Here is a 25,158-nt window from a genome sequence, read left to right as displayed (position 1 = left end):
TGTATCTTCATTATATTCTAGAACGTTCCGCAGATAAAACTCTTAATATTGACAGTAGTTCGACCATATTTTTCGACTCCTTCTCTTATTCAAGAACATTCCCTCTCGCGCTTTTCAGAGATTAAAAATTACAACCAATCGTCCTACTTGTGGTGCAACCTTTGTTGTGTAGCTTCCAAATGCTGACAAGTCTTCTTTACGTAGTGCTCAAGAAGTTCGCTGCGACAACACCGAAAGCCAGTGGCGGCGATTGGATTTCAAAACTGGGGGGGGGGGGGCAAGGACAATTTACTTTCCCTTGGTAGATAAGCGGGCTAATCCAGGACGTATTGTAAGCCTACCACTTGCCCTGGGGCCTCCATGCCTTACGCCCCTGTTATTGACTTCTCTGACGTTGAAGAGTAGAGATGTGCGGAATCCCGAAAAGTATCGGGATCGGGAAAGAAATTCACCTCTCCATCCCGACTTTTCGGGATTCCGAACAGTCGGGAAAATTCCAAATGGTCAAGTTTAAAAGTGGCACTGAAAGTGGTTAATTCTCGATGTTTTCTGCATTATAAGTGGCTGAAACTATTCGGGAATTGTTATTTTTTATTTCAGCAGTGCAAATGGGGTGTAGAATTCTAGATTTCCCCAGTCTCGGGAAATTTGGAATATTTCCCGTCCCGAGAATTCGCGTTGGTCGGGAAATTGCGAATCTGTCCTTCATACGTCACACCCCCACAGCTGACTATCGAAGAGATACGAGAGGTCGAAAGCATTCGTTTTGTCGCAAGCAATCGACGAGCCTCGGTTGACGGAACTGTCAATACCAGTACGTTTAATACAGTGTACGTTTTTACAGAGGCCGTAAATTACTGCTCGTTATGTAAGTACTTTCTTTATGAGTAAGTACTAAACGCTATATGAAATATAATCGATGAATTACCATCCATTTGTTATGCTGGTTTGAAACCTTAATATAAGAATGAACTATTACAAATAGTGCATGGTGTGTGAACACCCCCCACACAAACCTGTAATACATAATGTTTTTATTACTTGAATACAACCAGTTGTTTTCAAAGATGACCTAGGTTCACTCTGAGGACACACCCTTTGAAATTTTCATATTAGGCACATCGATAGTAATGCCATTACAATTTTAATTGTAAGTGTAACGAGTTGAAAAATAATGTGTGGGTGGTTTCATTCAGTTGACATTTAAGTGGTGTGGGTGCTATAGACACTTGTTGGATATTGTGCGAATAGTATTGAATTTCCACTGATAAAATATGGCTTTGTTTCCTTGTTGAAAGATTTTGAGCCTCAAAAGGATGATAATGCGATAATTACCTGTAAATCCAAGTATGAACTCTGCTTTTGCAGTCAATACTGTTACATTGAAGCACTTGTTGAATGCCATTCTCTGGTCAAGTTTTGAGAAGTTCGTTAATTGAATATATATGTTCAGATTCGCAATTTAATTGAATTCTTTATTTAATACTCTCGTATATTGAGGAGATTCCGCAAAAACTTGAACTACATAGGTGAATTTTCAACTTTCGCTAATATGAACTTAACTCCAAGTTGTAGACAAATCGAGAGATTTTGGCTGCTATCGTCTTATGTCTACATACAACCAATATTGATATAATGAGTATGTTTTTGGTTCATCTACAAAATTTGGAACATATTCATGGTCATTTATTAGTTCCTCAAGGACCGAAGTGCCACTTATGCTGTAACCTGCACAAGAAGATTCAAAGACAAAGTAAATAATTATAAATATTGGTATTACAATGTGTTATAGATACAGTTCAAACACAGTTTGCAATAACTGTTCAGAATACAGCCAGTTTTGTCTTAACTCATTTTTGTAAAAATATTGGGTGTTAGAAGATGATGGATGGAAGGTTTTTTTATCATGTATATGAGTTATTTGAGTAAATGTCAGGTAAGATTTTACAATACTGGACCATTCCCAGATTTCGTCACAATACCGGACAAATCAGTAATTTCTATCCTAATTCTTATACGTAGTCACGATGAAGTATCCGAGGTTAACATGTGGGGGTAACGTGTTGAAATTGTTATTTGAATTGTAGAAGTCTGAAAATTAGCTTCTCAATTACCGCGATCATTCTCTGTATAGATGCATGGAAACCACGTTGGTTGATATGAATACATGACGTTGCGAATTATTTACAGTGTCTACAGTTAATAATCTGTGTCGTGTGAGGAAGATGGCAACTTTGAAGGTAGCAAATAAAGTTCTTTCTTTCGTAAGTTTTTAGTAACTTTTAGTTGGGTACATATTAATAATACAAGCCATTCGTTCATATTTTGCATATTCAATATTTTAGAACACTTGATCACGATTTTGTAGTTATAATTTGTCCCTCCAGTGCTACGAAACTGAGACTTTTTACAGTGCCCCACACACCATTCACGGTAAGGTTAGGTTCTGTTAGGTTAGGCAAACATAGTTACAATGTGGGGTCGTAATTTCGTTCTTTCAGTATTGGAAACACGTAAATAATGAGCAATTGTGCATTGTCGGTTACCATCACGGACTCCCTTTTTTTTTTTTTCGAATTTCTACACGAGACCCCCCAAATATTAACTGCAGGAGCCCAAAATCATTAAGTATGCGAAATATGAATGAAATCGGGGAATAGTCCGGTATTGTAAAATTGCTCCAAATGTTGTAACTTCTGTCCAGAGATGATGATAAAAGAATATCCTTATTGCTCCTCTTCAGTACTAATATTTGGATAAGTACATGCTCTGAGAGTGTTTTGCTAAGGGAGGATATATTCAGATTTGAAAACATCAACCTTATAGCTGCATTTGTGTAGGTGATTCATTAATTTTCTCATGTTTGTGTCATCTTGTGACGGACTCCTGCATATATTTTGGGGGGGATTAAAATACTGATAAATTTAAGGATTAAGATAACTTAAAACAACAAGACTAGGGCTGAGGCGATGCAGGGTCAGGCTGATGTCAGTGTTGCCAGCATCAGTTTGAATATATTTACTGATATCAGCCATTACTTTTAGAATATTTTGGTTTTTCACAGGGTCTGCAAAATGCAGTGCATACTTGCAGATGCAAATTATGTGAATTTTGAAGTTTTGTGTGAAAAATTGGATTTTTTGTTTATGTAACATGCACTTTAATACTTTGATGATATTATTGAATATTTGAAAGCAAAACTCTTGCTATATTGATGCATATAATTGGACTGGAATACTGCACTTTAATATATATTAATATTTTGAACAACTTTTAATTAAATTACAATTTTCAAGCATCAGTAAAAATGGTCTGCATCAGCATGACCATTGGTTGAAAGTGGTATTGGTTTAGCCCAAGTCTTGTTGTAAAATAAAATCATAACATGATAGAAACAATATTAGCGGTATGTTTCTTTTGTGTTAATAACCCTGGAGATGAGTTCTATCATGCTGGCCTGGTTTCTATTACATTACTATTTTCTGATTTCTGCCCAGTGTATCTACTAAGAACATAATCTAAAAGATAAAAGAATGGGCAAATCGAGAGAGTAGAAATATGTACCTACCTATGGATTTCTTGTACTTGAAATATATCCTTTCTCGTTTAGGTCAGCGGAAGGTGAACCAACTGGGCCTGGTAGTGGGGCCCCAGCACCGGGAGGCGATGGTGAGATTGTCGGTGGTCCCAGAACTCCACAACAGCTTGCAGCCCAAAAACGGTTGCAGCAGTCACAAGCTCAGGTGGATGAGGTAAGGATCTTAACTAGAAGTTTAACTCTCTAACTATTTGCCGATTAGAGTTGTGTCACGTCTAAGAAATTCTTACTTATTTACAGGGGCAATCTATCTTTCTACAGCAAGGGAAGCACATGCCATAATAAAGACATGTAATAAAAGTAATGATTTCCAGCATATTGTTAATTCCATCCACCTCTCCTTCTTTATGAACTCTCCCAACAGCAGACTGGAATTCCTTTACATTTTCTATTGATTTCAATTTCAGCAATTCTTTCCCATAACAAGAAGTACTGACAAGTTTGAAAGTGTTTGTAATCAGGCCCTGAATAGCGAGATTTTCTGACAAGCATTCTGCGCTCCCCTCGCAAGCATTCTCCGCTCCCCTCCCTGACTCAAGACCAGGAATGATTTCTGTGAATGCATTCCCTTCAGTTCAGGTTTATTGAACTGTAGTAATTCAATCAACAGTTATCTATGATTTTTATTCACATATACCATATTCACTTATGCATAATGGCACTTTTTTCCAAAACTTTTGCCCGCAAAAACTGTGATGTGTATTATGTACAGAATAATGCGGATAGCCAACATGAAACCATACATGTTTTCGCTATGTCACCGCATATAACACATATACAGGGTGTTTCTAAAGTTCGTTTCCAATGCGTAGGAGGTGATTCTGCAAGTGAAAATAAACACAGAAGTTCATGTGACGAAATGCCGAAAACAGCACCCATTCGTTTTATTGAAGTGGAAAAAAAGTGCGAAAATTATGTTTACAAGGAAGTAGTGGCATGACAGCCAACCATATGACCACGGCGAAGGGCGTTCCACAAAGAAATGCGGCATGTTCTATTAAAAAAGCACATGGCAGATGTGTGAAGTTGATGCGCAAGGGACTCCCCAAAGGAAGCGAATGGGTCTGTTGAAGTCAAGGGGGTAGGGAAGGGTTTAGCGAGATGAGTTATCCACGGAAAGTGATATGTGGAGACTGACAACCAAGAAGATAGCAAATATCCGTAGTGGACATCACCATTACGTAGAAAAACAAAGATGATGGTGATGCTGCGCTAGGTTGCATATGTGTCGACATGTTGACTGTGTGCAGAGTGGAGGGCTTAGGGAACCACATCACAGACGATTTTCAAACTGTCTGCCATTAACTTCCACACAGAGATGACAATGCTGAATCAACAATTGTCTAGTGCTAGCAAACAACCCCGCGGTGTCTGCTATCATCGTTGCGGTCGGCATTAATGCATGCAATGAGATCCTCAGCTGACACGACAGGTGTTTCGCATACCGAAATGTTTCATCTTTCCCCATAGAAAGAAGTCCAGGGGAGTGATGTCCGGCGATCTTGCTGACCACGCCACAGGCCCACCCCTACCAATACACCGATTGTGGAACGAGCCATTGAGGAAGTGATGCACATTTTGGTCAAAATGTGGTGGTGCACCATCGTGTTAGAACCATAGTCCTTGCCTCAGTGCCAAGGGCACGTCCTCCCAACAGTTCAGGCAAAACATCATAAAGAAATGCATGCTATGTGCCACCACACAAGTGAACAGGGAAAATGTACGGCCCAATCAAATGGTCTCCCACACCACACATTAACAGCAAACCTGTGCTGATGGTGTGCCACGAGAATTGCATGTGGATTTGCAAAATGCCAAACGTGACTGTTTTTACTATTGAACAACCGTTTTGGTGAACATTGCTTCATCGTCCACAACACCCTGTTTGCAAAATTCAGGATAGACCACATCCACAAACTGATCTGTGCGCACAATTTGTGGTCTCCCAATTTCTCGACGGGGTGGTAGCACTGATCCTGTTTCCCGAAGTTCAGTATGCACTCTTTGAAAGAAGGTGTGCGACGGCAGACTCCTATTTGGAAAACTTTCCCGATACCAGAGCTGTGCTGCGTGGCTATTACTTCCTGTCTCGCCATAAATGAGATGCATGTCTGCCAGCTCCTCTGCGGTGTAGATATCTGCCGACCCATAGATGACTAACACTACATAGTGCACTGTACACGACGGGCCATGCCTATCGATAACACCTAGCAGTGCCTATTGCGAGGTTTGCCCAATTTGCCAAGTTCACGTCCTTCCACTTGTACGTATTCAACCGCAAACATGTGTATGGTAACTTGATGCGCGGTGATGCTGATATCGCAGTACGTGAGGCACGAATTTCAGCGGCCGGTGCTTTCCTGCAAGGCCACGCTTCGGCCTTTCTGCATGTGGGTACGTACAAATATTGACAACACAACATCGTGAATAAAAACATGCTAATCACTCCATAAAACCTTTCCCTACCCCCATGACTTCAACAGACCCATTTGCTTCGTTTGGGAATCCCTTGCACATGAACTTCACACATCTGCCATGTGCTTTTTTGGATAGAGCATGCCGCATTTCTTTGTGGAACGCCCTTCGCCGCAGTGATAAGGTTGATCGTTGTGCTACTACTTCCTTGTAAACATAATTTTCCCACTTCAATAAATCCGAATGGGTGCAGTTTTCGGCATTTCATCACATGAACTTCTGTGTTTTCACTTGTAGAATCACCTCCTATGCGTTGGAAACAGGCGTAAATACAAATTACCAGGTTGGATTTCTTTAGTAACAATAATTTTTAAACAATATAAAAGTGAAATGGCCATTTCCCATTACTTTTCACTTTGTGTCTGTGAAAAATGGTTCTTGTAGAATTTGAGCGTGTACCTCCCATCACACGGGATGTGAATGAGCAGTATTTGTTGGACAAGAATGAATAGAAAATAACTTCCCGAGCACTGCAAATCCATAACATAATTTTGATCTCGCTTTCTTCTACTACAGAATAAACAAGGTGGTTACAGAAATGAAACCTTTGGGTTGCTAAACACAGTGGAGGGAGAGTGGGGGAGGTGTTGTGGGTTGGAGACTCACTGTATACACAAGACAACATTCCCCTCTTGCTCCACATAGCAACAGGTGACTCATTGAATATGTATGATGTCATTCATTCTTGATCGGCATAACAACAGCTTTATGACCTACAACTGGGAAAGCCATTTAAAAGAACTATGAGGCCGGAATGAGCATTTTCCAGAGCTTCAAAGCATGCCGATTATCCATTTCCCAAAGTATTACTAAACATGCTGAGTATTAGTGACAGGCTGATCCAGTCTGCTGACTTGGTTATCTTTCTGAAATTAGAAATTACATTTTTACTTTAAGGTTTACTGCATATTGGAAAGGGAAACTGAGTTTTCATTTTGATATTTTTTGAATTGTTCCATTGTATGACTATATTTTCTGTTGTTTCATTTACTTTTTAAATACTTAGGACTCTATAATACTTGATTGCTGTTTAAAATTTATGATATTTTTCTAGTGCACTAATGTGCCATGATTTTAAAAATGTATAGCTATAATTTCATGATTATTTTTTATTCTTATTTTCATTTATAGTGAGATATCAAAGGTTAAAACATATGCTGTGTATCAGTTGTTGACTTTTGATTTTGCAAATTGGATACTGTAGAAAGTCCCCAGTTCTTCGAACCCACAAAATTTTGTATTTGTTATTTGAATGGTTTCTAGATGTCAAAGCTTTACAGATGTGTCAGTTGTTTGACCCTCACAGAGATGTGTATGTTTAGTCACGGATACTTGTGGGTCGTAACGATTCTATTGAAAGTGAATGGGAATGTTACAAGCCAGAAGTGTCCATGACTGAAACAATAAAAATAATTTATGTTGCATTAAATTAACATTTACTAGGACTCCATGCATAAAAATTTCAGATCTTGACATGCGCTCATTTTGTAGATATCTACAGGTCACTTTTGGCTGGTTGTTGCATCGAGGTTTATCACTCCAAAAAATTTTGTTTTTATTGCTCTTTGAGTTTGAGACAGTAATAGTTGACACTGACTGACAGACAGAGGGTACTTTTTTCATCTTTTGCTGGTTAATACCCTCAAAAAGAAACCCTGTTATTGCATGTGGTTTGTTTATGATGATATGATTTACTAGGTATCAGGTGATATCTTAAGTGCATGGGAATTTTCAATTTGTAAATTAGCTACATTGGGAAATGTCATGCTCGGTCTACGGGACACGATGGTTTCAGTCACCTTGGGAAGGGGGGGGGGGGGTGCATAACAACTTTTATCCTGAGATTTTGGGTAGTGTATAGAAACGGTGATCATTCAGCATTGTGGGGAAATTCTGTAATTACGAATGAGTAATGTAACCCGGTCATGGAAACCTGCAACAGCAACTGGGGGTTCATTGTACTGACCAAACGCCACCTTGTAACTTGTTGGATGATCGCTCACCTCTGCTGAGGTATGTGGGAGTGAGGCCAGCAGTCAGTACGTAGATCCAGATCCTCAAGGGATGTTGCACCACAGGTTATTTTTACATTGCGATATTTGCATTTTGAAGTGGTTATACTACAACTGGGTAAGACATAGACATATTCTCAGTGTTAATTAAGAAATATTCTCAGTGTTCATTAATGTCAGTTATGAAATACTGTTTCATCACTGTGTTCTGTTACATGCAAAGCAGAAATGACGCACACGCTGTCATTAAAATGGTGCCTGCGGAGCATGGGAACTTGGTCTCTGTACCATTTTTTTTTTTTGTTGGTGTGTCTTTTTGGTGCTATTAACATTTCAAAAAAGTCGTATTATATATGTATACATTTCATTATAATAACTACAATAGTGCAACTATAATTTCATCAGTCAGTAACTTTTTGTTGCATATTTCGTGGGGTACCTGAATATTTCCTTAACTTTTTAAGTAATTATAGATTATGTCCAGTCGTGCTTCTGTTTCTTCTATAGAGAAGTACTATGTCATGTCACTTTTCTATTAAATATGCTTTGTTTTGTTGTTTTTTATGTTGTGTGATGCATTATCTTTTCATAATTTCACATGTACTAGTATGAAGTTGCTTCTGATTGTGTATGTTCCTCTTAATCTTTGTGAAAATAAGTGTATAAATGAAGTGACAATGTGATGTGCTTTGCCAAATGTTAAACTAATTTCTTTACACAGGATCAAACCTTCTGTCATGAGTTATTCTCTTAGCTTGTAGCTGTGTACCACATGCACACTTTCATTTGTTGTTCAATGTTATGCAGTGGTCTTTATTTGGACAGTATCTACTAATGTGATAGTTGCCTTTTTTAAACTTCTTTGTGGACCAAACTTTCCCAGATGCCTACTGTCATAAATGTTTGAATTCACTTATGTAAATATGTGATGCTTGTTCACGCATTGAAAATTACTTCTCTGTGTTAAGTTTCCTTATTTGACTTTACAGTGTTCAATAATTCCATCCACAAAATCTTTTTCATTAGTGGTGTAAATTGCCAGATATGAACTGTTTTCTGGGTCGAGATTATAATTTATGGCAAAAAAAATGCTTAAATAATATACATTATGCTTACTTGGATTGGTATCCTGTTTGCCAAGTGTATGCTACATAAAACTTTGCAATAGGCTTGTTTTCTTCTGGGAAAAGTTAGGTTTCTGAATTTTATAGCAAAAATTAATGTATCTTGTAATTCAGGTTTGATTTGTAATGAGTACACTGAAGCTTCAGTTGTATATTTTCCATGACCATGTGGTTAAAAAATTTCATAATGTTTCCTGCACTATGTGGCACTTTATTTCATTGAAGAACCTTAAAATTAGGGTTCCATCACATAGTAAAATATCTCGTGCAGAAAGTTTAAACATGCCACATGACGAATTTTTGGTGAATGTTGGCAAATTGTGTCAATGCAGATGCTAAAATTAAAATTTGTTTGACTGCATGAAAAAAACAATACCTCTATTTGAAAGCAAACTAAAGTATATGAATGAATCATTTTGTTTCATTCATAACACAAATGTAGAAATTGTGATTCTAGTAGGGCAGATCTAGATGAAGTTTTTACTATTTCAGCTCAGTGAAGATAATAATTCAGCACTCCAGCAACAGCAACAGTTTATAACGTAAATTCAGAAACGAAGCTCCAACCTTATGCAACATATGAGCGTAATACATACTTTGTCCAGTTCACTTGACATGAGGAATTCCAGTAGATCTGTTTCTACCCGAAAATGACAGTAACGAAAGACCAAATGTATTTCATTAGTTCTGCTCTAGTAATCTCTCCTATGAATGGTTTAATTCAAAAAGCTGTGTTGTTGTCGTACAGGTTTGTACAGTCTGTTTTATAAAGCATGCATTTACCTTGATTTATCTTAGTACCTCGTTTGTCTGCTAGCGGTTGATGGAATGAAGTAAGAATTAAACTTTGCTTCTGAGAGACTGTTATCAATTTTAGGCAATTGATTGCTTTCCATATCACAGTCTATTATTTATTTATTTACCTCGGTATTAGTTAGCTCACGTTAAGTGCATTTTCCTTTCTTTAGGATTATGTACGTAATGAAGTGCATAGAAGAGGAGCATGCTTTTGATTTGTACACTCGTGTCACAAAAGGAAAGAAACTAAAAAAATAGTTTTGTTTTGAACTTGTATTGCACAATGATTTTACGCTTTTCATTATGTCTGCTAAACGTGTGAGAGCAGAAGCACATTTAGTAGTTCCATTTCATTTGGCTGACAATCACTGATTCAAAAGAAGAATTAATTATATGGCACATGTACACATTATATGGCGTACACTTTTAGAAGGAACATGAGTTCGGCCAATACCCAGCCAGTGCTACTGGGCTGTTGCCAACTAACTGCTAGCGCAAGTTAGATCTCCAAAATTTAATTCTCGCGGCAACTATATCACCCCTAACAGAAATTTACGCCCATCTTTATATATATATATATATATATATATATATATATATATTTGAGGCCCAAGCATTTTAGTATTAACCCCATAGAAGTAGAGGAACCAGTGTAATTAATTCTGAGTACATCTTTTTCTAAGTCATCTAAGTTAGTAATACTTTTCTGTTTTCTGGCATGTTTCCCAGGAGATTTAAATAGGGGTTCACCGATTTCTGTGGTAGATATTTTACCCTGTTTTACTATACGTGACACAGTATGAACACTTACACCACACGCTTTAGCCGTAAGTTCTCTACTATGTGGAAACACTGTTTCAGCACGCACTTCTTCCGACGCCAATTCCTTGAAGTACGAATACACCTTAAAAATAATATTTCTCCCTTGTGAATGTATTATTTTACCCTTGTGCCTGTACTACTGGTGCTAGGTTTCAAGAGTGACATTATTTAAAATAAAAAGAACACACACTATTGCACGAAAGGGCTGTATTTAATCTTCTCACGACTGTTCTTTGTGGTGCACAAGTGAACGATAAGCAAATAATTTCACACCAGCCTTGTTACAAAAATGCTGAACTCAAACTGACCCAGACTTTCAATGTTCGAGAATGCCCAGGACAATGAAGGAGCATTGTTTATATCGAGACGAATTGAACACCCACAGTTTTCTCTATCAGACACAAGAACTCAGCTGCGTCAACACGGTGGCAATGAGAAAGACAGGCGGAAGGAAATTAAATGTGATGTTTCCCTTGTTTCTTCTCCGGCTGTAGGCGACGGAAATTCATGGGACTTGGACAGTCAGGTTCAAAATGTCTTTCCCCTTTTTCTGATGAAACTTAAAGTGGCGAGTTTTAGAAAAACTTCTTGCGTGCAAGAAAAATACCGAACACGGCTGTTAACTTCCATGCCGCAGTCTCCTAACTGTACAACGTTGCACTCCTGCAATTGGCTGGTCGCCACACGCACCCTCTGAGCCCGATATTGCTTCTAAAAGCGTGCGTCGTATAGTTATTGAGAAAGTTTGATGTATGGAAGAAACAAAACGAATTGGAAGTTAGTGTTAACACAAACTTTGTAAGTTTCAGGGATTTGTATATTCTACAAGAAGTACACGTTTTAAAACTATTTACATAAATGGAAGAAATTTGTGAATCGTTATTGCAAATTAGTACAGGAAAACAATAATGTAAAATGTGATTATCATCTTAGGGAATATTTATGAATGTTCTGGAGTTATGGTACCAAATTGCTATTTAGGCGCTGGAATAGGGAATTTGTGAGGTTCATTCTTATGACACATGCACATCACATAATGTATTAAATTTCCAGTGCTGTTACTGCACCATTCAAAGAAAGTTTCTTCTGTTATTGTGAAGAAAGAAAAAACATGTTGATAGTTATTTCCTCTGGGGAACTGTGAAGCTGAAGGTTTTAACACTTAATTGTATTTGAAATTATTTGCAATGTGTCTCCAGAGCTTGTAATCCAAATTCCAAAATTTATCTCGCTCTTACATAGGTAAGCTTACAGTCCTATTTCTCAGGTAAAGAAAATTTTTTGTCCATTTCCACACATTATATTCATTATACATTTAATGTCCAAAGGGTGTGCAAGGAGATTCATGAATTTCTCAACTGAACTTTGATGGTTAACTATGTTGAAACTTTCTTTATAAAGCAGAAAGTCAGGTACGAGTCGTTTTGGTTTGTGCAGTGATTAAAATTGTCAATGCAATGACAAAATTTGACCCTCTTTCTTTTATCAGAGAACAGTCCCTTTCTGTATGTACATTGGTAGCTATTTGTGATCTTTGAAGATCCAGAAACATTCTTGTATCCAGAAAATCTTTATTAGTATTGCATTCCTATCTACCCTGAATATCCAACAGTTATCAGTAAAAATTTTTTCCGGTATTTACAATAAATGTATTCCAATAATAAACTCCATGGTTTCTTGATTTATGCATGATTAATTCAGTGAATTCCTGAGAACGTGAAGCCATGGCAGTTTACAATGAAGTCCAGAATATGATGAAACATACATTTCTTCTATGAACACCAATTCTGTGTTACTTGACAAATATAATTTCTATTGACTTACCAATTTTGCAGTGACTCTGCTAGAATTCACAGAAGGCATATAAATTCAATTCTGCCTGTGTTTTCACTTTTACTGGGCAGTTCATTCACAGCACACAATATATAAAATGCCTTCTGCCGGTTACTCACTCAATGGGATGTGTACAGATATTTATAAATGTGTATTTGTCTCTGTTCATCTTCCAGTGGCTGAAGAATTAGGCATGCAATGCAGGAAATTAATTTTCCTTCCTCACAATGGATTATAAAATTGTTACTGTTCTCTTGCTGTGCTGGACTTCGTATATACAGCCCCTGGCCAAATTAGTAGGTGCACCTCCAAATTTTATGCAAAATTTTAAGGATATATTATTATCTAGTCTAAATTTTTTGTCATTCTTTGTTCTTATTTTATATTTTATTACATGAAATATTACATATGAACCTTAACAAAAAAAAAACAATTACTTGATACATTAATAATTACAAATGTAATTTCTTACTGTGTTTTTTGAATATTAGCTATACAATACATATGACTGGAAGTCAATTTTAATATTTGATTGAGCTGCCTTTATCAGTGCTTGGATTCTTCTTGGCATACTATCAATGCATGCATTTTCAATTGGGTTCATATCTGGAGAGTTTCCCGGGCCAGGGCAAGAGAGGGACATTTTCACTGTAGAAACTGTTTTATTGATTTTGGGGTATGACATGAGGCTCCATCCTGCATGAATACGAACGGTTCTCCATTTCGGAACCATTCTCTTACTTGAGGTAGCAACTTTCTTCTAAGCACTTCCCTATACTGTTCTTGCCTCATTGTTCCTTAAACCAAATACAGATGTCCTGTACCTTTGCCACTAATGACTGACCAAATCATATCTTTTATCAGATGTTTGACAGTCTGCACAACACAATCAGGAATGTATTTTTTGCCTGGACATCTTCTCACAAACTGAGATTTATTCCCCAAGATTTGAAACGTGCACTCGTCACTAAAGCAAACAAATTCTAAAAGTTCTTTTTTTTTTTTCTTTGTGTGCTTTTGCCCAACGAAATCGTTTACAAATCATAGCAGGGGTTAGTTTTGGCTTCTTAGCAGGTCTGTGCCTTCAGGTTCATATCAGAGAGCCTACGCCTTACTGTTCTTTCAGATGCACGAACACCACTCTTTTCAAGTTTATCTTTAAGTTCCTTTGTACTCGCAAATCTATTCGTGAGGCAAATGTTCTTCAAACAACGTAAGGATCTTGGAGTAAAAATTGTTTTACGTCCACATCTGTCCTTCCTTTGTGGCTCACACTGTCCACCATATTAAATTTTCTTCTTTATTCGCCTCACACATGCTTCCGACACATCAGATCTTCGAGAAATCTCTCGATTGGAGAACATTTTAGTCTTTATTAGTGTCTTCATTTCAGCAATATTTCTCGGTGTCAAGTCACTTTTTTTACACATGACTCCCTAATGTTAATAATTAATTTAAAATACAGGGCTAGCATAAATGATTCATTCATTTTGAAAAGGCTATATTTTCAAAAGCATTACACGGCCACACATGAAAGATATATGAAAAGAACCACAAACTCACTAAGTTTATACACCCTCTACAAATGTTTGGTATGTGTCCCTTTGGTTACACGACACACGTCCAGACGAAACTCGAGCTCATTCCATACATTTTGTAGCATAGTCCTGTCAATGGTCTGCACTGCAGCACTGATGCGTTCTTTGAGCTCGACTAAGGATTGCGGTAGTGGGGGTACGTAAACAAGGTCCTTAACGTACCCCCACAGGAAGAAGTCGCAGGGCGTTAAATCAGGAGATCTGGGAGGCCAGGGGAACAAAGCTAGGTCATCCTCACAAATACGCCCAATCCAGCGATGCGGAAGTTCATCGTTTAGGTAGTCACGAACTGGGATGTTCCAATGAGGAGGTGCCCCGTCTTGTTGGAAGACAAAATCCCTGAAGTCAGCACTGAGTTGCGGGAACAACCACAACTGGAACATATCCAGGTAACATTTACCGGTCACAGTTTGCTCAGCAAAGAAAAACGGCCCATACATCTTTGTTTGTGACACTGCACAGAAAACATTCACCTTTGGCGAATCCCTTTCAACTGTCACGACTGCACGTGGATTTTCCGTGCCCCAGAATCGCACATTATGACGATTCACGTTCCCGGATAAGTGGAGCGTTGCTTCATCGCTGAATATCAACTTGGCGGCGAAATCCTCGTCCTCCAATGCTTCCTGCATGTTGACGCAAAATTCTAGTCGACGGGCATAATCCTCCAATACAATACAAACTTGGTGAGTTTGTGGTTCTTTTCATATATCTTTCATGTGTGTACGTGTAATACTTTTGAAAATATAGCCTTTTCAAAACGAATGAATCATTTATGCTAGCCCTGTATATACTGACAGTGTACAAACACAATATCACTGCAAAGTTTAGCACAAATACGATTCACTATTTGCAAGATGTCCTCCTCTCAACTCAGCTTGAATTGAACTGCAGCATGTTCGTCCAACAACAATGGCATTTAGTGTTGGAGGTATTGTTTGTAACAACAGTGCCTCCTCTTTTCATATTGTTCATTACAATAATCAAAGTTCAGCCACAAAGAACCCTATTGCAACATTTTTAATGTGAAAAGTAAGCGAACTGTGTCAAATTACATTACTTTGTATTATTATTACTATTATTGTTATCAATGTTGTGCTAGAAAGTGCATTTGTACGTATTACTTGTATTTGCCGAGATTCAAATATCGTACAGGAAACTTTTCAGATAACAAATGGTCAATTTTGTATAATTTTCCCCTTTTGAAAAAAAAAAGTGTGGTGCATCTAATAATATGGCCAGGGGCTGTATGTTAGAGCTAAGCACCAACATTAGAGATAATCTTTGAAATCCCTAAAAGCTACCATAGAAGAAATTCTAGTTCACACGTGGCTAGTCAGGCACTAATCCTAAAATGCCCAAAGTCTTAGTTGTGTGCAGTCTTATTTACACTGCTTCAACCAGGGGGAACCAATAGCTTGTTTACCTCGTGATGACAAAACAATGGTAAGAGGTGAATTTAACCATTGAAACAAATTGCAAATCTTTGTGCTAGTGTTGCAACATGCAGATAGGAAAACATGTCAAAAACTGAGCACATGAAAGCACATTTCCTAATGTATGATGCTTTCTCCTTTATAAGCAATACACCCATGTACAGTTTATGCCTTGAGATAAAATGAATATACCGATGGCTAGCTACTTATTACACATAACGTTCAATAAATTTTATTCTGTTTCATTATGTTAATACAAATAATACACCCTACAATGTAATTTGAGGAAGTTTAGTAAATCACTCTGAGTTTCTTGAGCTGCGGTTTATGGGTTTGTAACTTCGTTTCCGTCCAACCGGGTGATGATGCTAGTGGCTACCACATCTCCTTTTCCACAGGTTATGTTAAATATTCTTACCTAGAGATTGTTCTTGTTCCGGTGTTTAATGTCTGCATATTGCAACACTGTCATTCCATCCTTCACATGGCTTCACATTCAAGCGATACATTCACTTTACTGCTAACACATCATTGCACACAAAAATGTGAAGCTGGTTTGGACAGTAACCAACCATCAACAAGTGGTTGTTGCCATTTTCTAGAAAGTAGATGTTGATTTATTTGGATATCACCACCTTGATAGAGTGTTAAGTGAAGATTGATTTTTGAGCAAGGCCATGCATGGAGCTCGTTTTTGCATGAGTGCATTGCATGATTTCTTTTTTTTTTTTGAAGTAACAGGTGTTACATTAGGTGGTGTTATTAATCTATAGATTCATAATTATATATCTATATTATTAATCATTGGTTCTTACAGATTTTAACCTAAGAGTGGAATTTTAACTGGTGTTGTCTTGATGTGTGGTTGAAGGTTTTAAACCCATAACATTATATGGCAGTGGCTCCCAAAGTGTGCGCTGTGGCTGGGTTTCAGGAGCACCACGAAATGTATTATTTTCACTGAAAGTATTATATTGTTAAAAATATTAGCTTATTTAGTACTTTTTACATGTAAAATGTTTCTAAATTTGAAATATGTGTATATTTTTTAACTAAGGCAAGCAACCTAACCACACTAACTGAGCGTTAGATAGGCCCACATTCTGACTTGGGTGCCAGGGAAAAATCTTGAAACACTAGAGGTGCCATGAAACGAAAAAGTTTGGGAACCTCTGTTATATGGTATAATTAATATACGCCCTATAGAATATAGAAATTTCTAAATAGGCAAATGTAGAAATTACTAAGAAAATATTTTTATTTTTACATAAACTATCTTCATTCTCACGACGTGTTAACAGGTCCTATGAAATTTTGATTCTTCTTCGACTTTTGAGGCAAAATTTTACTTCCAACTGAAGTTAATACAGAAAGAACCTGTGCATTTGTGTAGAAAATTCGTTACAAAAGATAGGGTGCAAATGTCCAACTTCCTAACCTACTTACTTGATTACAGTAACTACAGGTGCTTGCTTGGTAGCTGAGGCTGTTAAGTGGTCGATTTTTGATCTATCCACTGAAGGTCTCTGGTTTAAGTTTCATTGGCCATGGGTGTTCTTTGTTAGTGCTGGTCCATCAGTTACCATCTAAACCTCATTCATCCTTATAGCTAAATAGCAAAAATACAAATACGAGATGTGGCTAGAAAAAACCTGACTGTTGCTACAAAATATTTTATTGGTAATTTTGTACAATACAAACATTATCCCCTTCAAAGTACTCCCCTGACCTATCGATACACCACTCCATACGAATCTTCCATTTCTGGAAGCAGTGCTGGAAATCATTTTCTGAAACCATGTTCATGACTTCCGTCACTTTTGTTTTCACAGGTTCTACGGTCGTAAATCTGTTTTTTTTTTCAGTGCTGATATGACCATTGGGAATAAAAAAAAGTCGCACGGAGTGATACCCGGCGAATAGGGTGGATGTTCTAACACTGGGATCCCATGCTTGGCCAAAAATGCCTTGACTGACAATGCCGTATGGACAGGAGCATTGTCCTGATGAAGAATCCATGACTTGCTTTTCCACAAATCAGGTTGACGTCTTCTTACTCGCTCACGAAGGGTCGTCAGCACCTTAATGTAATAATGTTGGTTGTTTTGCAATAGCTCGAATACTCAAGCGACGTCCTCTCGAATCAATTCACCGACATTTGCAATGTTTGATTCAGTTTTCGACGTGCAAGGCTGTCCAGGATGCGAGTCGTCTGCAATCACTTCTCATCCCTCTTTAAACCTTTGAAACCGCTCAAACACTTGCGAGCATGATAAACACTCATCTCTGTATACTTCCTTCAACAAACCATAAGTTTCTGTGGCGGATTTTCAGAGTTTCATAAGAAACTTCACTGTTCCACTTTCACACTTAACATTTTTCCAACGGAGCACAGATGTACGGTTCACTTCGTCGACAAGCTACAGCGGAACTAAGCGCCGCACACCCTGGGAAATCACACACAGTCGATAGGCAGGATAGCATGTTATACACTCATGCACATCTTGACCTTGACGTGCTTGCTGTTTGTCAACAGCAACATCAATCTGTTTTTTTTTCTAGCCACACCTCGTAACTACATGTGACAACATAACATGTTCCATTGCAGTCGCCTTGTAATCAAGGGGTCCCAGGTTCGATACCCGGTGGAGGCACATAGTTTGGATCCCACTTTAAATTATAGGTCCAGTCCCGATTAGCCTTACTGTGCACAAAGTGGACTTAAAACAGCAACACAATCAATAACATAACATGTTCCATTGCAGTTGCCTTGTAATCAAGGGGTCCCAGGTTCGATACCTGGTGGAGGCACATAGTTTGGATCCCAGTTTAAATTATAGGTCCAGTCCCGATTAGCCTTACTGTGCACAAAGTGGACTTAAAACACCAACACAATCAATAACATAACATGTTCCATCAATTCTGTAAACCAAAATCAGAAAATATATCAGTTTCGGTTTTCCACACTACACTTGTAGGAAATTATGGATAATACTATTGAGTTTGCTTAATATGTCGAACTGAGTTCAGGGTGGCTGCTCACCGGGAATTCCTTGAATTTTGGGAATTATGCTTGAATTATTGGCTCCGGTATTATGCGTGCATTCTGCATGAATTTTTCTCCATAGACTTGAAAAATTGCAATTTTTGTTAATCCAAATCCTATTTGAAATTATTCATATTTATAAATGCCCTGAGGCAAGTTTTTCAGAGTTTAGTTTTTATTTTTATCGAGGAAGGAGAAGAAAGCTGCATGGAAAGTAAAACGGCAATCTCTCAATTCGTTTACTTTGTTAGTGTCCTTTGAAGAACAATCTGTCTGACAGATGGATGGTTATTGAAAGATACGATATATTGAAGTTTATTAGTTAAATTTGAGTTTGAAATACAATTAACAATTTTTCGTACATTAGTATATCCCATAACATTTTGTGACTTGTATTTGAAGATGTATTTCGAGTCTGAATATATGAAATGTCAAATGTAAGCGCCGCACCTTAAATTATATATTTTAAATATATATACACCCTTTAAATTAATTTGATTTTTTGGATACATTTGAATCACACAAATCCTTTATAATATATTTGTGTGTGTGGGAGGGGGTGAGAGGCGGTAATACGTAAGGGTAAAATATAGAAAACATCTGCTTGCACTTTTCAATTTTTGGAAAGTTTTCCTTGAAAACTCTGAATTATGCTTGAATTTTATCGTGGTCCTAGAGTGACCACCCTGGAGTTGTTGCCATATGTTTTCCTTGAATGCGAAGCATGTTAGGGAAAAGAAGTGACAAGGTATCGGTTTGGGGCTATTACACAGTGTTCATGAAATATTTAATTCTATTTGTGTGTATTGTTCGTAAGTGTATTATTACAGCTGTCTCATTGGCGGAGTGCTTTTGGAGGGTTGACACAATTTTGCCACTCAAAAGGATCAAATCCTCACCAGGGCATGGGTGTTTTTTTTGTGACTGTCATTTCATGAATGTCATCTATCATCACAATTAGCCTAAATAGACAAAAGAGTGGCATAATTAATTTAAAAAATAAAAATGCGTGTGTTATTTTGAATAAAGCCACAGTGGTCTAGTCAGTATGGTGTCTGACTGCCATGTGGGAGACCCGGGTTTGATTCCCAGGATGGGTATTGGGAATTTTTCTGCCCTTGTCTCCCACATAAAGTGACTCTGGGGCTCACCCAGCCTCAAATCAATGTGTACCTTGGGGTGGGGAGTAAAATGTCACCGGAGTGGGGTGCTAATCACACCACCTCCAAAATGACCGAGATTGAGAATGTGTGGGGCCCTACCCCCACATCATCTAAATATGCACTGGGAGCTTTACCTTACCTATTTTGAATTTATTTTTATACTTGTTAATAATTGTGTTTGTAAGTTTCACAAATGAGTCTTTTTCCACTCCAACAAGCATATTATCTTCATCAAATGAACAAGTTTGAACACTTCCTTCACATCCAACTAACAAAATGCACATTTCTTCCCAAGACAATTATCATTCACTTCAATCAAAGTCGTCATTTAAGAGATTAATGAGGTAGAAGTGTAACTTTGTGCTAAAACCATATTTTATATGGGAATGATTCAGCATATTCAGCCTGAACAGTTGTGCAGGTTCATGTTCGTTGGTGGATTTGAACTGGTCACTTTCCCTTGTCAGAGGAAAAGTTATTCAATCTAGCCAACACCTTTGCTGACAAAATGTACTGACTCATCTACCGAGAAATGCTTGTAATTTGAGGCCAAGTGGCATAGCCTTGCAATGCTCTTCCAATACAGTTATGGACACTTTGGGTTGTAATGATTCATTTCAACCCAGATGTGTCGGTAACAGCACAATCCAGTTGCCTAGCTGAGGCCATAGATACTCAGAAGCCCCCCCCCCCCCCCCGAAATTGAATGTCCACCTAAAAAGTATATATTTCACACAACTTCATTTCAGTCACAGTAATTTATGTTAATTATTATGAGGGCGTTGAAGGAACATGATAATTTCAGACTGAAACTGATTTTTGAGGGGGCATCACTATTATGGGGGAAAATATGGCTGGAAATAATATTTAAAATAGAATATTTACCCCCCTGGAAATAAATTACCTTCCTTGCCCCTCCCTGGGCAATACCTTTATAGTGAATTTACATTGTTATATACCTGTACTGCAATATGATAAAATTGACTATTTGGAAATCTAAAATTGTATTGAGTTGGGGTTAAGATTTGTTCACTTTGTTTCTTAAGAATTACATTCTTGTATGTGTGAAGTTTTGTAAAAATATTAAATTAATGTAGCCATTTCCCATCCAGGATGAGGTCTGAAGCATTAATTTTTACATGCATTAATAATTATAATGAAAGCAAGTTTAAATCTCGTGTTAAATTACAGCTTAAGTTTTCATCTTAATCAGGCTTGTGGTAGGATTTTTTCATTGAATAAAAATATCTATTTTCTTAATTTTCAACTATACCTAAGTATGAGGCAATAAAATAAAGAAAAAGGAAATAAGGTCAAGAAAATGTCGAGAATTTTGAATTTTTTTATTTTGGTAGATGGTGTTTTATGTGTGTGTGTAAGTTTATAATTTATATTTGTGTACATATATGTGTGTATATTAAAATTATTTCATTGTTGTGTGCAATATCATACCGAAGAGGATTTTGATGGAATATCAGTAGATTTTTATTTTCCTTGCGCTTGTTAATTCAAAATGAAAATGAAGTTTTCATTAAGGATATTCTGCATGGCTGCATGTGCATGATGACTTCTTGATATAGTTCTAACTTTTCTATTTTTTTTTTCAATAGTGTTGCTCATATGTATTGTGAATGTTGTGTTCTCTGTTTCAGTGTCTTTTCCAATTGTGGGATCTTACTTTGCAACTTCTCTGGACCTGGTAATAAACCTTTGCTTTTGATTACTTATCTTCACTTCCTCATTTCAAGCACTTGAGAAACTCTTTTATGCTTCTATTTGTAAGGCTTTTTTCTATTAGATCTTACTGTACATCTTATAGCGGGATTAATTCTATTGTGACTCAATTATAACAGCCCACTTAACCCCTGCCCCAATAAAATGCAACACATAATAAAAAATATTTGCTAAAGTAGAAGATTTGTAAGCAAGAAGAATATTGCAAGTTTATAACAACATATAATGTAATTTATATTGCTTTTTTAAATGTGAATTCATAATACAGTGTTCTTTAAAAGTTTTGGAGGACTTTAAAAGTTCTGGAGGACTTTTAAAACACACTGCATATACATAATTTAATAGAACATTATGAATCATAAGTTAATGTAATATGGTAACATTGCCTTTTGTTATTTATTGCATTTGTAATGTCAGAAATTTATCTTTTAGTGTTTTGCATTTTATTGGTTAGTATAAGTTGATGAAGTAAAAATTCGTAATGTTCAATGTTGTATTTTTAAACCCAGATGCACTACAATGCAGTACATAGTTTGATGCCATTTAATGCGCTTTTAGAACATGGAACGTCATACTGTGTTCAGGGAAGTTTCTACATTAACTATGTGACTGATCATATATTTTGTGAAGTTTGACGTGTAGTGCAATTTACGGCAGATTAATCATAATAACTATGATGTGTTTGGTACAACCTGTCACTGTTCCTGTGCTAGCCACTGTAGACCATTAGTGAACCCCATGTTGGGAAGTCGAAGCCAGGCTGCGCATAAAATATGCGAGAATGCACAAATTCAACACCACACTTACGAATCAAGATTCTTCAAGACATCAATAAAACATGTGGGAGTTGGACCAGAACTGGGTCTGCGTAAGCCCCTCTCTCCTGTCTTCCATTCATTCACTCCTCGCTGCCCAGCAGATGAATTTTTCTTCATTTCTCATTGGCACAGAAACTGTCAAGTGATCACTAGCGTGAGAAACATTACAGGTTGTAACAAACGCGGTTTAGATATATAACACATACAGGCATCTGCATAGATTCAAACTTATAGTTTCAGCATTTTCCAACTTCTCCGTGGTGGACAAGCACTTGTACGGTTCTTTATTGTCTTGTGTATGTTATGAAGACTCCAAAAGGAAGTTGGGAGACTTAAAATAACTTTTATTCTGTGCTGGGGACTGTATTTGTTTTACTTCTGGTTTTTATCACCCTTGAGAAATATTCTATGCAGCATATGATATGAGAATACAATGCTTATGTTGCAGTCAATATTGATGATGATATAACATCTAGCTTTCACAATAAAGTGGCATGTCACATGTGGCATGCAACTTGAAACCAAATTTTAAGAAACAAGTACAGGTTTTTGCAGCATGAGACACAACACTAATGCAAGAAGGGGCTTATCTTAGGGTCTTGTTTCCAAGTGGCATGCTATGTGTGACATGTCACTTTAATGTGAATGCTACATTAGTTGCATTAGAGTATCACATACTACTGTTAGTATAGAAAGTTTGAAATCTCGTACAAAAACAACTGGAAAATTTTCAGCTTGATTACAACTGAATATGAAACATCTGGTAATACTTGCCAATGTCCTTGACTACTTAAAGCTATTCTTCACTGCATAATTATTCAGAACAAATTTTTATTATTTGATGATATTATTCAAGACACATGAGTGCCCACACCAACTCCAAGTGAACCCTAACATCATATTGTAGATGATTTATATAATTCCTTCTCTCCTTTCCACCTCATATTTCTGACTGTCATCGAGGGTGCAACTTTATAATTCTTTCGTGTACTTTTTTAACTTAATTTCTTTAAAGGTGTGGAAAGGGATAAACAAAATTTTTATGGATTGCTAGGAAGTGGAGGTGTGTTGAAGTAACACGTGATTTAGAAGTTTAGTTGGTTAAAATAGTGGCATGGATTACCAGATGTTTTATTTTGAAATTATTTCTCACTTGCTTAATTTTGAGTTATTGGGAACACCATACTTTTTCATTCACTGCATATTAATAATTCTCCTGACTTCCAGTATGTAAGTTAGATTTTAAATTACACTGCTCTATAAGGTTTTGCTGCAAGCTGTGATTTGAATTAACCTTAGACGTTGCTGCAGCCATGAACCTTCTGGTTTAAGAAGGCTAGAGAGTTAGTTAGTTAGTTAGTTTTTCTTACATCTATAAGGGTCAGTCAGTCAGTGGAAATCAGGCCACCCTGTATAACTATGAAACTATGTGCTCACCTTAAAAGTAATCCCGTAGGCATTGACCCACTGTCCTAGCAGTAGGTCAATGGCAGCCCTGTAGAAGGAGAGTGGTTGCTGCAGCAACCAATCAATCACTGCATCCTTCACCTCAGCATCCAAGTTGAATTGGTGACCATGCAGTGCCTGTTTCAGCTCACCAAAGAATGCCTAATCGCATGGGGACATGTCTGGGATATAAGGTGGATGTTGGAGTGTTTCCCGCATATGGACAACATTGGTCGTATGCGGATGTGCATTATCATGCAACAACACCACCCTGGATGACAGCAAACCTGGTCTATTGGATTTGATGGACTGACACAAGCACGTCAAAGTTTCTGTATAGAGCACGCTAGTAACGGTTGCACATTTCTTACAAAATTCGTAGGGGCTCCTTGTGGTTGAAGAACAATGTGAGGAGCACCTGACCGTGAGAACTCTGCATAGCCTTCGATTTCTTTGGTGGTGGCGAGTGAGGGTGCTTCCACTGCTGACTTTGCCACTTGGTTTCCAGTTCATGCAGATGGCACATGTATTCATCCCCCGTGACAATTTGACGGAGGAAATCACTGCCTTCCTGGTTGTATTGAAGGAGCATCTCTAGTGCCATTCCCATGCGAAACAGTTTTTATTCTGTAGTCAAATTGTGGGGAACCCACTGTGCGCACACCTTCCGATACTGGAGGCTGTGTTTCATGATGTTAAACACCGTGCTGCGACTTCCCCTGTGGTCTGTGCAAAGTGTTTCACTGTGTAACACCGTCAATCCTGTTGAATGATGTCATTCAGATATTTGCCGAGATCATCATTTGTGGCAGTGATAGATGGTCCAGGTCATCCTGCAGTGACGTTCTGCCTTCATGAAACCTCTGACTCCACTCCTTCACCTGCGACAGAGATAAACAGTGTTCCCTGCCGCCATTCAACGGTGAATGTTTTTTGTACTAGTGCCTTCCTCCACCAGGAAGCACAAGACTGCTTGCTGCTCTTCCTTACTGGGCTCCATGGTATGTCAGATGGCAAGTCCCTGCACTTGACACGGCTCACACTCTCACCACTTCACACAAGCCTGCCATCTACCGTGCGACAAAGGAACCCTCTTCCAGTGGCAGGAGTTTCATGGAGCCGCGGCATCTACACGTGGAGATATACGAGGTGGCCTGTTTTCCACTGATTGACCCTTGTTCATAATCAAATCTTGTTTGTTCATCAGATTTCTTTATCATATGTTGATTTTGTGAACTGTTTTGATACTTTTCCT

At 37.7% G+C, this 25,158-nt stretch overlaps 1 protein-coding gene across 2 annotated transcripts in view; it reads left to right on the top strand.

The window, feature by feature from the left end:
* The first annotated feature begins 780 nt into the window (after nt 1–780).
* nSyb (neuronal Synaptobrevin) overlaps nt 781–25,158 on the top strand; it is a 44,774-nt gene continuing 20,396 nt past the window's right edge. For both annotated transcript variants that reach the window (XM_083134837.1, XM_083134838.1), the window contains exons 1-2: nt 781–868; nt 3,611–3,752. In XM_083134837.1, coding sequence (XP_082990963.1) covers nt 867–868; nt 3,611–3,752 — 144 coding nt within the window. In that variant the 5' untranslated portion in view covers nt 781–866. The remainder of the gene's footprint in view (nt 869–3,610; nt 3,753–25,158) is intronic.

The sequence above is a fragment of the Lepisma saccharinum genome, chromosome 14 (genome assembly GCF_977018435.1).
Source record: "Lepisma saccharinum chromosome 14, izLepSacc3.1, whole genome shotgun sequence".
Taxonomy (NCBI): Eukaryota; Metazoa; Arthropoda; class Insecta; order Zygentoma; family Lepismatidae; genus Lepisma; species Lepisma saccharinum.
The sequence above is the reverse complement of the archived record's forward strand: the minus strand, read 5'-3'. Positions and strand labels throughout refer to the sequence as shown.